Raw genomic sequence first — 16,775 nt, 5'->3', positions numbered from 1 at the left:
CCAGCGTGATGCAATGGTAAATGAGAATTACCAGATATCAGATAGATCCTGGATGCAGGCTAGAGGCCTCTTTGTCCAGATCTCCATAAACAATCCACATACTGTACTCACATTATTTGGTGTCTGGCCGGCATAACCTCAAGACTGCCTCAAAATAAAAAACTACCTCATTTTTTTTTTTCCTCTCTTCCCATCATGTTAAATCCTTGACAAAGGGGGCAGATTTAAATTAGGAGATTGAGGAGAATTGTCATGTTAGAATAAGATAAGACATTATTGAATACATTGAGGTGGTTTGGCCATTTGGAGAGGATGATGAGCGAGAGACTAATGAGAAGAGTGTATGCCAACGAGAGGAAGGGGGAGGCCGAGGATGAGATGGAGGGATGGAGTGGAGAAGTATATGAGAGAGGCAGGGTGTGAGCTGGGAGCAAAGCAGTGAAGTGGCATTGGCCAGGGCGACAAGGAGGTGATTTGTTTGTGGCCACTCCATACGGGATTGAGGCATCTGGCAATAGATAGATAGATAGATGATTGAAGCACAAATAGAATAAAGAAAGCAGTAAAAAATGTATATCACTATCCATTCCATGCCATTAAGCATTTTGTGTCTGATTTAACATAACCATGTCTAACCTAACCACCAAAATTAAGTTGATATTACCAGAGTTAAGGTAAGTTAGTCTTACATCTAATATGCCATTAACTTAAGCTAATGCAATTTAAGCTAACAGTGAACCCTATTGTTTGGGATGCTAAAGAGTAGCTGCTGCATTGAGGACGTGATGGAAGTGTCTTGTATCATTCACAAAGCTTACTGTAAATAATGATAAAGCCAAATAACTGACATTGACTTCATACTTTCTCATGCAATCACTCATATGCACATAGGATATCAGTAATTAAGTACTTTTACTGTAATTTTGTGTACTCATTTGTTACCAGCTACAGTGCCAGTACAAGTACAGTACTGGTAAACCCTCGATATACCGAACCCTCTTTTAACAAATTTCGGTTTTAATGACCACAATGAGCTCGCCAAATGTTTTGTTCATTTAACAGATTTTGCTTGGTAAAAGAATAATGCACGGGAGACACCGACCAATGTGGCATCCCTACACACACACACACGCACGCACGCACGCACGCACGCACGCACACACACACACACACACACACACACACACACACACACACACACACACACACACACACACACAGGTTCCTCCATGTCCCGCAGAATGCCACTTCAGTCTCTGGGTGACCAGCATTGTGAGAGGAGCCACAAAAAGAGCATTTAGGCCTATTGATAAAAAGAGCCATCTAGACCTAGCTGTATGTTATTGTGTATGACTGTACGGCTGAACGATGCACTATATTAATGATCCTTGTTCAGTAAAAGCCACAAAGCTTGGGAAATTATCGAACAGCATGGTGTTCAGCTTTAAGGAACTATCGGCTTTAACATCAAGGGTCTAGGACCAATTAGTTTGTTATGTCAAGGGTGTACTGTATACAGACTACTGTATATAACACTTGAGCTCTAATGACTTACTCTATGATGAATAAAAACATATAGCATTAGCTTGCTATAGTAGGACACAGCTCCTGAGCCGTCCTGATCAGGAGAAGGTTAATGATGTCAGTTCTCTCAGGCTTCCGTCATTGTATGACGTATCATCAGATGAATGAAATCAACGGTGTAACATTAGCGTGGGTCTGGTTAGTACTTGGATGGGTGACCGCCTGGGAACACCAGATGCTGTTGGCATCCCTACGTGTCAAGTGGGGTTGGTGGAGGATTAGTGCCCCTCCCTGTAAAACAATTAACTCTAAGCCCTTGGCCACCCCGTTTGGGATACATGGCATCTGGCAGTGAATGAATGAATGAAAACATTAGCTAAGTAAAACACTGTATGGTAATCCCTCGATTACCCAACGTAATAGAGCCAAAGGCATGTCCAGGTAATGGCTCTGTCCGGATAATGGACTTCTACCCTGGCCCCCTGTCATACACAACCTAACTTTGAAAGCCAGTGTAAAAGGCCACTACAGTACATCATACAACACTTGTTGCTGTTGTAACAGTGTGATACTCTGTCTGGTCAAGCAGACCTATAAACCACAGCCAAGCAATTACTATGGTCAAGCAGACCCATCAACCACAGACAAGCAGTCACCACTGCAGGGCCATACCCTGCAGTGATATGAAAAAATGGAAGAAAAACAGCTACACAAGAAAAATGCAGTGGGCACACGAAACATAATGGTAGAATGGAATAAGATCATGGTAAAAGAATAAAATCATGGTAGCTACAGTACAGTAAGCTAGAATAAAATGAAAGTCAGCACTCACAGTTTGACCATCCCACGTCAATCTTACCCAGGATCTGCTGCCTCTCCACAGTCATTATTACCCTCTTCCTTTTCCCTGGTGAAGGGACCATCATCACACACCCTAGGAAGAGGCATGCAAGGAATAGCAAGGCCTGAATCAGGTAGGAAACAACCACGAAAGCTACCATGTGCGCTGCCATGACAACTGTCTGTGAGATGTATACTGCACTGTCGCTGTGCGGGAACTGAGAATGACTGAGGGGGGATCTAGCAGTTGCTGGGTGAACTATGGTACTAGTAGCCAGACAGCATGGTGCAATTGGGCAATTTCCAACCAGCTGGGCGCAAAAATGTTTGTATGGCCATAATTTCTGCCCGAACACAAGCATTTTGTCCAGATACTGTATTATGAAAAAAGTGTACAAATAAAGGTTTCAAACAGCCAGATCACAGCATCCAGGGAATGGATTGTCTGGGTAATGGCCGTGCGGATAATAAGGATTACTGTATACCAGAGAAGATACAGCTGTGCGAGAGTTATGATAATGCCTTGAAATCACATGGGAGTATGTATTATGATTACTACTGTATTTCTCAGATTAATACCATATGTGCTGTATACAACAAGTACCAGGTAATGTAGCAGTAGCAGTTACATAGCTGCATATCCTACTTTCCTTTACAGTTTGGTAGTACAGGGTACTTGCTAACCTATAATGTGATATAATTCAGTTCTCAGTTGACAGTACTGAATATCAAGCCAAGTGGTTTCTTGTAATCCCGGAAACTATTTAGTGTGTTGGGTGGTAAACATATAGCCAACCAGGTGGGACCGGTGATGATTTCCATCTAAAGGATGAATGGGGTTTATTGGCCATATAATGCCACTCATGGGCAAGCAAGGCTGCTCACCCTTGCCTCTAATGTCAGGACTGAGTAACCTGGCCTCAGGTCTTTATGTTTCTGATGAGGCAAAAAAGGATTGGACGATAGATACAATAGATAGATATAATATGAAAGATTTAGACCAGTGAAATTCTGTCATACTGATGAACAATACAATTGAGAAACACCAAAGATGACCTATTTACATTGAGCACTTTCGTGATCTGATTGTGCATTGTATGCAACTCAGGCATGGAGAAGTGTGTTTGTTGATGCAGCTAGTGGTAGCTGAGCTTGAATGATAAATATTGGAAGGTAATTATCTCCGCCAAGGAGGTTATGTTTTTGTCAGTGTTGGTTTGTTTGTCTGTTAGCAGGATTACCCAAAAAGTTATGAACGAATTTTGCTGAAATTTTTTGGGGTAGGGTATGGCCCAAGGAACAATCCATCAGATTTTGGTGGTGATCCAGATCATCATCCAGATCCAGGATTTTGTTTGTTTGTTTGTCCACACGATATCTCCAGAAGTTCTCAGTGAATTTCATTGAAAGTTTGTAGAAGGGTGGGCCATGGGCCAAGATAGAATTGATTAAATTTGGGGGCGGCTCCGGATTCTGCAGCGGCGTTGGTGGAGGTATAGCCGTATGCCCTCTGAGTGCTTTCTAGTTTTGAGTCAGATTTTATTGGATGACATGCATATAGCCTTAATCTCTTCAGTCCAATAATGCACATTATTCTTTATAATTCATGCTAGCTACCTTCAGGCAGCTTTTGTCTTAAGAGAGACCTTTTGAACCAGGAGGGTTAGACATAGCATTCACTTACTCTTTCAATGCAAAAGATCTTCCCTGAGATGAATAAATTATTTGGAAGTAGCAAGAATAAATCAGTGGAACATGTCACCTAATTAAAGGGGTTAACATAAAGCAATGATAACCCCAATATCCAGCACTTGTGTTAGCTACAGGTATCTTAGTTTGATACCTGTGGTAGTGAAGAAAGTGGCAGGATTGTACTAGTCATGGATAAATTTTGCAAAAAATTTCACATCTTGTTGTGTTGTATGTATACTGTAATGTATACAACAAGGCAAGTGAGCTTGGGCTACATGTACCATATTGGGTTTGGCTATGGGCCAGGGTACTTATGATACACTCAGGGTACCTAGAACCTCTTCACTGCCTCTTTCTGTCATCCATATATGTGGCATTTGTGTACAGTGCAAGTGTAATGGGGTCTTTAAATGCCCATGTTGTCCAGAGGCAAAGTGGGGATCCTCTGTTCGGCTCAATGGTAACGTGTGCGCATGTGGAGTGCGAGGGCCTGGGATCGAATCTTGATCTGACCAGTGATTAATTTGTTAAGTTTCAGTTCGGTTATTACATTTGTTGGCAGTGGTGTGGGATGTGAGGCGAGGCTTGGAGGGCAATGATGTTGCTGGTTAGCTGACAGTTTTTTAGTCCTTACATCCTGGAGATGAGCTGTTCAGTGTGGTCCGCATCATCCCCAATGGTTGCCTCCAGTGCTATGCTACCTTGTGTTCGAGACACACGAAATTAATCACCAAGGGTAGAAAAGAGTGATGTAATGGGGTCTATAAATGCCTGCATTGCCCAGAGGCAAAGTGGGGATCCTATGTTTGTCTCAGTGGTAACGTGCATGTGTGTGGAGCGTGAGGGGCCCGAGACCGAATCTTGGTCACACCAGTGACTAATTTGTTAAGTTTCAATTTGGTCATTATACAAGGGGGTCCAGTTTCCGTACATATGGCTTCCTGTACAGTACAACACAAGAAAGTCCTTGCTCCACCTGCCTGGGTCTGTTCATCGTCATATGTTACCCACTCTCCACCCACTATTCCTGTACTTCATGCTTTATAACACTCCTACCTCCGTTTGGTGATAACATTACTGATACTCTATTAATTTCTAACTTTTTTTCCAGTTGCCATCTGGGCATGCCTGCCCCGCACCCAGCGAGGACAGCCTATTGTCCTGGGTGTGGATCCTAAAGGGAAAAAGTTGCTATATGCTCATGGCAACTCTGTCATCATTCGTGATATAGAGGTATGATTGAATACTGTACTTCCAGATACTGCACTATAACTTCTTTTTTCAATGAGTTTTCATTCTTCCATGTCAGAATTATTATAGGTATAACTTACTGTCTTGTACATAATCAGTACATGAACTAGCTACCTACTTGGTAATGCTATACAGATATAATTTTTTTTTTACTTGATAATTATTGGGTGTAGTTAATGTTGCTTCCCACTTCCACTCTCCTAACAGTGTCCAGAAGAGATATACACCCTCCCAAAAAAGTATCATCCCCTTAGGGTACGATGGCCATGAAAATGAGCAACTTCTGTGAATGCACATGAGTCAATAAATGTGGTGCCTTAAAACATACACCACCCAGTATGTGATTCTTTTTTGCAATTTAGAGTTCTAGTAATTACCAGATATAGTATTTGCACTTGTAATTACAGTATGCCCCATATATTACATTGCTTTGTCCATGTTCAAGAATGATGTGCGTCATAATGGGGTTGATGCTTTTTTGGGAGGGTGTTCTAGTAGTGAAAAAGTTGTTAGGTTACTTTTTGTTCACTTTGAAGTACAGCTGTTTCATACCTTGTCTGCCTGCAGGTGACTTTACACTCCCTCTTCTTTTCTTCGCTCTTTTTTCTTCCTTCTGCCAATGGGTGACTCTACACTGAATGACAAGCAAAATGGTTTCCTGTACACCAGAAAACCATTTATTATGCTGGGTGGTAACCATGTAACCAAATTATGGCGCCTGGTGGTTTAGTGGGTAATTAAGATCCTTCAGTCATATTGAGCCTGTGTAGATTTATATCCAAGGGGTGGTTGAGGTTTATTGCTCACTTAATGCCACCCAGGGTTAAGTGAGGCTGGTCACTCTCATCTTAAATGTCAGGACCAATTTGCCTAGCTCTGGGCTCCTTTGCTCCTCAAGGGGCGTCATAGGATTGGATGATGGATGGATGGTTGGTTTACTACTCTGCCTTTTAATACTTTTCATAATTCTTCCTGTCCTAATACCCCCTATCACTAGGTGTGTGTGTGTGTGTGTGTGTGTGTGTGTGTGTGTGTGTGTGTGTGTGTGTGTGTGTGTGTGTATATATTATATACTACTTCTACCTGGTGCTGTATATTCTGTTTTGTTTATTTTTGCTTTGTGCTTCAGTACAGTTGGTGGTAGGTGGGAACTCCTAGGCCTCATTCTCTAATCACTTAATGTTGTGCTGCCTACTTCTTCCTCAGCCTTTATAATTCTTTTCTGTGTCTGCCTTCCCCTCTTCCTATTTTCTCCCATCCTTCGTGTCACATTTTTTTTTTTTCCGTCCACTTAATGTGACTCTTCGCTGAGTGACAAGCCTAATGGTTTCCTGTAACCCAGGAAACCATGTGCAAATCTTGTGGTAAACATATGTCCAAGTAATGGAGTGATGTGGAGACTACAATGGTGCCCTTGTTAACTGGGTGGAGAGATGCAAATGCGGTGTGTACCTCATTATGGCATATGCTGCAAAGGAACATTGGTTCACTATAGAGCATAACCCTGCAGGGGACTATTGCTTGCATGAAGTAGATTGGTCTTCACAGCCAGAGAGACAGGGATTACTCAAGAACAACAGCAACTATAGTGTAGTACCAGTACATTTCTTTTCATCTATCCCTCCATTACTGTAACTTTTATCTTATCAGTAGCTTCCATCTCTTATCTAGTTACTGTCTCTGTTCACCTTTCAACAGATTACTTGTTCTGTTTTCTTTTTCCTCTTTTGTAAGATATACCACTAACAGTAATTGTTTTGCAGGAGAGTAAATTTTATCATTACCTTAAAATTGGATAATTGCAATTGCTATGGGGTAACTATTAACATCTGCACTGTACAGTATTCCAGGTTCTTGCAGTAACATTGTTGAAGCTTCAGATATATATTGTATGCCTATAAAAAATAAAGCTATTCATGTAATTAAGAGTAACATATCAGTGTCATAAAACTCAATTAGCTAAGGGGAATATGGGATTAGTTATCATTATTTTTTTTTTTTTACCCTGCCGTACTGGTTTTGGACTTATCCTCATATCAGGATACCTTGGTCCTTATGTAATTTATGGATGGAGAATGAGAGACTGACTAGAAGAGTGTATGTGAATGAGAAAGAGCAGGAGACCAAGGATGAAATTGCAAGATGGAGTGGAAAGATCTATGAGAGACAAGAGAATGAGTTGCAGGGAGGGCAGCCAAATGGCAGAGGACAGAGGGACTTGGGGGCAATTTGTTTGTGGCCTTCCCTTCTAGAAGTAAGACATCTGACAATAGATAGATAGACGAGAGAAGGATTGAAATGATATCACACAGCATAACAAATGGAAATTATAGTGAAAGAGATGCTTTTACAAGGGTGTGTCTTATACTACTACAGATACTAATAATACTGCCTTGGTCTGTAGAATGAAAGAACTGAGGTAAGCTTGATTTGTTACAGGACCCTGCCATTGCTGATGTGTACACCGAGCATTCCATCCAAGTTAATGTGGCTCAGTATGCTCCCTCTGGCTTCTATGTCTGCTCTGGTGGTGAGTTAAAAAGTTCTGTTTATCTTTCTGTCTTGTCCGGGTGATTTTTTTTTGTCCATGTCTCTGTGTCTTTATCTGTATCTGTCTGTCTGTCTGGATATTTATTCTCCTTTATCTGTCTGTCTTACTATCAGTCTGTCTAATGGCTTACATCCTTTGAAGGGTGGCCTTGACAGTTGAACTTCCAGGCATTTCTGTCCCTGCTTATTTTTTTTATTTTTTTATTTATTTATTTATTTTTTTGTCTTCCTGCAACATTCTTCCCCCACCCATCTCCTACTTCCCCCAGGATGCTCTGCACTGTCATCATTCCAGCTTGTTTTAGTGTTTGTCTTCTTGCAGCCATTTGACATGTAGATTATTAAACAGAAATTTCAAAGTCATGTAACAGTATTACTAGGAGGCACTTGAAGGTTCAGTGGGTAGGACATTCCGGTCAGAGTGATAATCTTGCCCGACAGATGTGTGTGATCCGAGAGGTGACTGGAAGTTTTGCTCATACTGTGCTACCATATGCATCATTGGGCCCAGTTAGCCTGAGCTTGGGTTCATACACCTCAAGTGGGGTAATACGAGATTGGCTGTTGTCTGTTGCTGATAAATGGGGTGGCCCATAAATAACACTCCACTAGAAACTCACTTGGCATTACACTATCTTAATAATGTGTTGCGGAGATGGCTCAGTTTGCTAATATGGGTGTGGGTGTGGGAGTGGGAGTAGGAGTAGGATGTAAATAAATGATGCAGGATAGATGCTGTTAATATTGGTTGAACCATCCCCACAACGTACAAGAACTCGCCCAGCAGTGTGGAAGTGGATCATTATACAGGTTCACTACTGTATGTGGGCCACCATGTATATACTGTCAACTAGGTACCGGTACTGCGTATGTGTGACTTAGAAATAAAGTCAAGGCACTGTGTACATTTATCCAAAAGACTCCTAACACTCCAGTTCCCTACACTGAAGCTTAATATCCATGTGGTCTCAAAAGCAATCCCAGTATTTTTGCAGGTTGGAGATGAATTGTGTCAGATCTGTTACTAGAGGACTGAAGTTGGTAAGAGTCTCCTTTACACTTGTATGTCACTCTCTGGGATTGGTTGGTTTCATGTGGATTAAGATAAGCCTGATATAAGTTGTAGAAGTAATGAGAAAGTTATTAGTTGCTGGAAGTCAGGTATAATTATTCCCTTGTACAAAGGAAAAGGGGAAAAAGAAGTGTGTGGTAATCATAGGGGCATTTGTCTTCTTAGTATAATAGGAAAAGTGTATGGTAGGATACTTATAGACAGAGTTAGAGAAAGAACAGAGAAATTAGTTGGAGAAGAACAGGGAGGCCTTAGGAAGGGAAGAGGTTGTGTAGATCAGATATTCATTCTTAGATCTTTAGTGGAAAAGTTTCTAGAGAAGGGAAAGAAGTTGTATGCGGCTTTCATGGATTTGGAGAAAGCATATGACAGGGTGGATAGACAAGGATTGTGGAAAGTGTTAAGAATATATGGAGTAGATGGGAAGTTGTTGAATGCTGTGAAGAGTATGTACGATGGTGCAAAGGCTGCAGTACGTGTGGATGGTGAACTAAGTGAATTTTTCTCCTTGAAAGTTGGTTTGAAACAGGGATGTGTCATGTCTCCATGGTTGTTCAATCTGTACATGGATGGGGTAATAAAAGAGGTACAAGGTAGGGTAGTGGATGTTGGAGTGGCCCTGGTGAGAGAGGATAGTGTTTGGAAACTCCCTGTACTGTTGTTTGCAGATGATACTGTGTTGTTGAGTGAAGACGAAGGGGAGCTGCAAGGCTTGGTGGATGAGTTTGAGAGAGTGTGTAAGAAACGGAACCTAAAGGTGAATGTAGGGAAGAGTAAAGTGATGGTCTTTGAGAGAGGTGAAGTCAGTGAATGTACAGCGAGGTTGGATGGTGAGGAATTGGAAAATGTGAGTACGGTACGTTTAAGTATTTGGGTAGTGTGATGAGTAAGGCTGGAGGTTTGGAGGGTGAAGTGCTTGAAAGGGTACAGCAGGGAAGAAAGGTTGCTGGTTCCTTGAAAGCAGTGATAAGAAACAGGGAAGTGAGCATGGAAGTAAAAAAGTTACTACATGACAGTATTGTGATACCAACTCTAACATACGGAAGTGAAGCTTGGACATTGTTGGAAGGACACAAGTCAAGAGTGAGAGCAGTGGAAATGAGTTATTTAAGAGGAGCCTGTGGAGTCACGTGGAGAGACAGGCTGACGAATGAGGATATAAAGGAGCGTTGTGGTGTGGATGTGGATGTGATAGGGAGCGTTGTGAGGAACACACTGAGGTGGTTTGGCCATGTGGAGAGGATGGAGGGTGAAAGACTGACGAAGAGAGTGTATGTGAGTGAGGTGGAGGGTGGAAGAGGGTGGGGGAGACCGAGGATGAGATGGAGGGATGGGGTGGAGAGGTATATGAGAGAGGGGGGTGTGAGTTGGGAGCAGGGCAGTGAAATGGCGGGGGACAGGGCGACTTGGAGGCGATTTGTTTGTGGCCACCCCAAACAGGATTGAGGCGTCTGGCAATAGATATAGATAGATGTCTTTTCTTTACACTTATGCTTTATTTTTTTAACTAAGTTATTTGGAGGTTGTTGCTGTGCATTGTATTGTACCTGCATTCTGTATCATTGTCACTTGCCTGGAAAAGGACAATAATTGATTGGCTGTCACTTGGTAACTTCTATGTCCTTTTTTTTTTTTTTTTTTTTTTTTTTTTAGCTATCCTCTACCTCATGCTGGTGTAAAACAGGAATAAGAGAGTGGTTATTTGTGATGCTGCCTTACATTTGTCTTGATAAGCAAGATAGTGTAAAAGGATTATTTTATTTCTTTATATAAATTACCCAATTTGATCCAAGTTTAGGTTGTAAGTACAGTACGGTACATAGAGTAAAAATAAATGCATGCAATGTGTTTCGATCCTGTGAGAGTTTATTGAAGCATGATCTGACCATGCCTGATACCAAATTTTGCATACCAGGTATAGATGACAGGATTTTAGCTTGTGAATTGTAGGATATGACGGATGAAAATAAAAGGTCATTAATTTATTACCACGTTGAGTACACTGCTTCCCGTCCGGTCAGCGAAGTTAAGCAACGTTGAGTCTGACTAGTACTTGGATGGGTGACCGCCTGGAAACACCAGATGCTGTTGGCATCCCTACGTGTTAAGTGGGGTTGATGGAGGATTAGTGCCCCTCCCTGTAAAACAATTAACTCTAAGCCCTTGGCCACCCCGTCTGGGATACATGGCGTCTGGCAATGAATGAATGAATGAATATATTAGATGATTAGTATGTAGAACTGGATTTGGATATGGAATGCCTTATATTGCAGTTTTATTACACAAGGAAGAATGTTATATAGTTAATGTAACATACATACTTTTCAGCTGTTGAAGATAGGTATAAACCACAGAGTACAGGTAATGCAATAATGGTAGAGATGAGTAATTGTATGTCTCAGGGGAGTTGACTAATTCTTAATCCCAAACTGTACTGAGCTACTGTTTATAGCCTGTCCTTTGACACCTGGCAACAAATAGAATGAACTATTAGGGATTGGATGGTGGCATTTTCAGGGTTCAGTACTGTATATCACTGAAGTGTTTGTGTATTCCTTCAGTTAGATCATTGTTTTGCAGATCAGCATGGTAAGGTGCGCATCTGGGACACCATCAACCCTGAGCACATCCTGAAGGCCGAGTACCAACCCTTGGGAGGACCCATCCGAGACCTCTGCTGGTCACATGACTCCCAGCGCATCTGTGTTGTGGGCGAGGGGCGTGGCAAGTGAGCACAGGCTTCAACTTGGGTTTACGTTGTTGACGCCTTCTACCTAATAATGCATTTTTTCCACTTTAGTCATGCTACTTACAATTTTATTCAGCTTAGGAGAGACTTTTTAAACTGGAAGAGTTTGACCAAACTTTCATTAACTTGCACAACTATGTGAAAGTTTTCTTAATTTTAGTCAGATTATCAGGAGATAACAAGAAGACAGTAAGAGTATGTCATATGATCGAAGAGATCAGGTTAAGATGGTTGAAATCTGGGTATGTGAATATAGTGGTAGGGCTAGTAATTAGCATCAGTGTCATTTCCTGTATATTGTTCAACAATTGAAAGTTTTATGAGAAATACTTTGAGATGGTTTGGCCATGTGGAGAGGATAGAGAATGAGAGTGTATGTGAGTGAGGTGGAGAAGAAGACCAAAAATGAGAGGATGGAGTAGAGAAATATATGAGAGAAGGAGGTGTGAGATGGAGGGAGGGTGACCAAATAGCAGTGGACAGGGCGATGTGGAGGAAGTGTGTGTTTATGGTCACCCCTTACTAGATTAAGGCATCTAGCTGTAGATAGATAGGCAATAACTAGGAGAGCTGTGATGTAAGTGTATATAATATTTATGCATAGAATTTGCTTTCTTGTAGCACAGTATGTACCGGTATTACTTTAGTTTAGTTATGTGAAATTAATTGTGAACAGCATTTTGTAATTGGGCAGTGGAATGTTGAAGTTTATTGTATATTGCATGCTGAATTTTGTGCTGATGTCCAGATTTAGCATGTGTTCAGCAGAGGTGTATTTTTGTGACAGGTTTGCTCATGTGTTCATGATGGACACTGGTGCATCAGTAAAGGGGGAACTCTCTGGCCACACCAAGGCTATCAACTCTGTGGCATGGAAACCAACTCGACCATTCCGCATTGCCACAGGCTCTGAAGATAGCAAGTCTGCTTTCTTTGAAGGTCCACCATTTGCTTTCAAGTGTACTAAGAGTGTAAGTTTGGTTTTTTGTTAGGTTACTGATTGTTTATACAGTATAATGCCTGTTTTGACAAGTGTGGAATCTTGTAAATCCCATTTTTATTTTTCAATTATAAATCCTACTTTGTAAAAAGAAACAAACCATGCCATATCTGAGCATGATATGTTTTCATTATTGCCTAGTTAAGTGCTTGCTGATAATTTTAGTTAACTTATGTTCTGGCAAGTTATGATTTTTGAAAACTGATGCAAGAATATTAAAAGCCAGGATAAACTAAGACAGCAGACTGGCTTATTTCTACCTTTGCTGAATACTTGTGAAGGGATTTGAAAACTCTCCCTTTACCTTTTTGTACCATATAGTGATATAATTTTCTGAATGCTGCACGGTTGATTTTGTTCTATTTTGGGGAGACCATATACAGGATAGTGAAGTGTTTACATATTGGTACTGTTGGAATATCTTGCATTAATTTACTGACAGTGGGTATCTCTAGATATTTTTGTTATCTCTAGATATTTTTGTTTTTTGTCAGCAGTTTTCATCTGTATAATATTTTATGACATATGATTTTTTTTTCTCTTGTTTTGTTTAGCATTTTGTAATCAAGTGACAATGCCCCTGAGTGTGATGGCCTTGCATAGGTTAGATCCCTGAGACTGGTGGTATTTTGATCATATAGGCTAATGCCACCAGTGGAAGTAGTTTTGCCCAGTACCTTAGCCTCGGCCTCCTACACCTGATGGGATTGGCTGCTACTTTTTTTTTTTTTTTTTTTTTTTTTTTAGAGAGAGAGAGAGAGAGAGAGAGAGTACATCAACAGCAGCAGTAGATGTATTTTATCAACTAATGCCACTCACTTTTTTCATCATTACCATTTGCAATACTTGATTCATTTGTCTTGTTACGTGTTGCAAATACAAGACTATTTTGCAGTAGTTTTTAGATATACAGTAGATAGAATAGCTAGTATAATGTGCAATAGTGTTGTAGCTTAACCTTGGGCTTGTATCCATTGAATGAAGTAATTTTTTTTATGCATTTTGATATAGTGATGCAACAGTCTCCCCTGCACTTTCCAGGATCATAACAAATTTGTGCAGTCAGTTCGCTATGCACCTAATGGAGAGAAGTATGCTACTGGAGGGTTTGATGGCAAGATTTTTGTGTACAATGGAGCAAATTCTGACTTAGACAAGGAGCTTGGGAATCCAGCACACAAGGGTGGTGTTTATGCTGTAAGTACTGATGTTTTATCCTCATTCAGTGTGTGGAGGAAGGCTCAGCTGACTGCCTTATACTGTATCGTATTTGGGAGAGTTCTGTTCTAATTAGGAGACTTCCGACACCTCTTCATTAGTGATTTGTTAAAAATTATTCATTCCTATTCTGTTGTTATTTATAGCAGTTTTATATGAGCATAGCTTGGTGTAATTAGAGGCAAGAGATTATTGAAGTGCCATGTATAATAACTGATAATATCCATGTTAGATATTACTGGTATCCATAGCTGATGAGAATATGGTTTCTGGTCTCTGAAACCAGATAAATTTTTTAAAAGTTTCTTTATGTTGTATCTATATTATGCTGGAGATTATTTAAGCACAGAACTACTGAACATTAAAATAAAAAGGATATGACCACAGGATTTGAAAAGTATGGCACGGTATTAACCCTGTCATGGTTTTCATACGTGTTTGATGCATATGATCTACTTAACCCCCTCACGATTTTCATACGCATTTAGTCTCACATGAATCACTAGATGAAAAAAACCAAGAAAGAAAAGGCATATGATCTGCTTTCATACGCAATAGAGGCTCGTATATCTGGCAGTGGTGTGCCTAACTGTAAACGTGTGTATCACTGGTCCAAGTTGCAAGTGGCAAATCTTTTACTTTTTGTTGCTAATATTTTACAATAAATCTTGCTTTGAATGTGAACAGAAAATAGTACTATAGCAAATTTTCATGTGCTCAATACACTTAATCACTCAAAGACTGTGTAATATATGTTTATATTGCTTTGATGTCAAACAGAAGAGGGATTGTATTTAGAAATAATATTTTACTTCCTCATAAAGTTCCAATTTCTTTGTGAGTGAACACTAGGTAGTATTCACACACTTATTTCTACATAAATTTATTCATTCACTCATTCGTCATCTAATCCAATGTTGTCCCATGAGGAGTGTAGGAGCCTGGGGCTAGGCAGGTTGGTCCTGACATTTAAGGTGAGAGTGGCCAGCCCCGCACATCCTTGAGTGGCATTACTTAGGCAGTAAACCCCAACCACCCCTTGGATATAAACCTGCACTGGTTCAGTCTGATTGGAGTGCCTTAATTGCCCACCAAACCACCAGGCACCATAATATGGTTATATGATTACCACCCATTGTAGTAAATAGTTTCCTAGTGTACAGTTTACAAATATACAGCCCGAGAACAAAAGAAAGTCACTCCTTTTGGCTTTCCAACGCATCAAAAGAATAATTGGTATCTGTATTAGGGCCTATTCTGTGATGAAAAGTATAAACCGTACTTTCAGCGCGGGGGAAACATCTGGCTAGGCTGAAACAGGGAGGGGGAGTGGGGGTTCTCGGGCCAGAATTTCTGAGAGGGTTAAGATAGTTGGAAATGTATTTAATGGTAAAGCAGCCTGTGTTTACTAGCTTTGGTATATCCCTGAAGTGAGGTGCTGCCCACTAATTCCCTGACTTTCCTAAAAGTAGGAGTGTATGTCAGGAAGTCTTTGCTCCTTGCCTTGTTATATTGCTATCAGGATAAAATGACTCCTCCTTGCCGTAGATTCCCTTCATCCTAAGTAAACTTCAGATTTAGGGATAGGTTGATGATATACAGTTGTAGTAGGTAAATACAATAAGTTCTTAGTATAAATTGCCCTTTTTGGTGGTCTTATTTTTTGCAGTTAAGTCCATAGTACTGTAATCTTTTTGTACCAGATATAAGGAAAAAGTTTATATTGGGGAACACAATCTTGACTTTACATGAGGACTGCATGTGAACTTTTGTGATTATTGTAGGTGTCTTGGAGTCCAGACAGCAAACGACTGCTGTCAGCCAGCGGTGACAAATCGTGCAAAGTGTGGGATGTTGAATCAGGGGAGATGGTGGCAGAGTTCATCATGGGAACTGAGCTGGAGGACCAGCAGATCTCCTGTATGTGGGTTGGCGACTTCCTTCTCTCAGTGTCGCTGTCAGGCTTCATCAGCTACCTCGATCTTGACAACCCAGAAAAGCCTAAGAGGATTGTAAAGGTAACAGTCATAGATGTCTACATATATGTGCACAAACAGCTGCCACAGCCATCCAGGACTATTGCCAAATAGCATCCTTCTTGAACCTCCACCAGGCATTCATCCCACAGAAAATACCCTTTCCAGAGAGACTACAAGTTCACTTAGACTATGGTGTGGCTCTCAACATTAAAAGCTTCAATACCATCTCAAATTATAACCTGTGAACAAACCACTATATGCAGCCCCTCCCACCATGACCTCTTAGCTTGCTTCACATTCACAACATAGACAATCCTTCAGTATGACATCAGCAGAAGATTTCTATAAGTATCTGGCTGAAGCGGCTGGTTTCCTGCAATCAACAAGGTTCCTATTGAAATGTGCTTGGATCCACAACAACAACAGTAACACCAACAGGTTGATAAAGAGTATGTCACAAAATGATCATATATATATATATATATATATATAATATATATATATATATATATATATATATATATATTATACTGGATAGGGTTTTAATGTTCATTACCTTGTATGTCTTTTTTTCATCCTGTTTCTTGTACATCTGTGGTTTCCCAGATACCAACCTAATTATATCTTTTGTTAGTTCTCTGCTTTACATGTACAATATTAAAGATGCTGAGTGTAGTTTGTCTGGTATGGTGAACATGAGAAAATGAGGCATTTGCATTGCCTGGAAACAGTGCTTTACATATGATAGTTAATAAAGATGATTTGAGACTATTGTTGTGAAGACATTTATCCTTCTCTTTTTTTTTTCCTTTGTTTTTCTTTTTCTTTTTTTTAAGTCTTCACTTCAGTGATATATTATTCTTGCTACTTCCAAACAGTTATCCAGCTCAGCAAAGACCT

At 40.4% G+C, this 16,775-nt stretch overlaps 1 protein-coding gene and 1 pseudogene across 6 annotated transcripts in view; both read left to right on the top strand.

The window, feature by feature from the left end:
- flr (actin-interacting protein 1 flr) overlaps positions 1 to 16,775 on the top strand; it is a 36,633-nt gene that overhangs the window by 589 nt on the left and 19,269 nt on the right. For 4 of the 6 annotated variants that reach the window (XM_080276180.1, XM_080276178.1, XM_080276177.1 and 1 more), the window contains exons 2-7: positions 5,168 to 5,289; positions 7,747 to 7,837; positions 11,510 to 11,657; positions 12,466 to 12,649; positions 13,720 to 13,875; positions 15,681 to 15,914. In XM_080276180.1, the coding sequence (XP_080132306.1) occupies positions 5,168 to 5,289; positions 7,747 to 7,837; positions 11,510 to 11,657; positions 12,466 to 12,649; positions 13,720 to 13,875; positions 15,681 to 15,914 (935 nt within the window). The remainder of the gene's footprint in view (positions 1 to 5,167; positions 5,290 to 7,746; positions 7,838 to 11,509; positions 11,658 to 12,465; positions 12,650 to 13,719; positions 13,876 to 15,680; positions 15,915 to 16,775) is intronic. The other 2 variants (XM_080276181.1, XM_080276182.1) reach the window with 2 other exon arrangements.
- LOC145404759 (5S ribosomal RNA) lies at positions 10,903 to 11,023 on the top strand (annotated as a pseudogene).

The sequence above is a fragment of the Coenobita brevimanus genome, chromosome 64 (genome assembly GCF_032717465.1).
Source record: "Coenobita brevimanus isolate Jiangsu-jjx chromosome 64, ASM3271746v2, whole genome shotgun sequence".
Taxonomy (NCBI): domain Eukaryota; kingdom Metazoa; phylum Arthropoda; class Malacostraca; order Decapoda; family Coenobitidae; genus Coenobita; species Coenobita brevimanus.
Note: the sequence above shows the minus strand (reverse complement) of the source record. Positions and strands in the feature narration are given on the sequence as shown.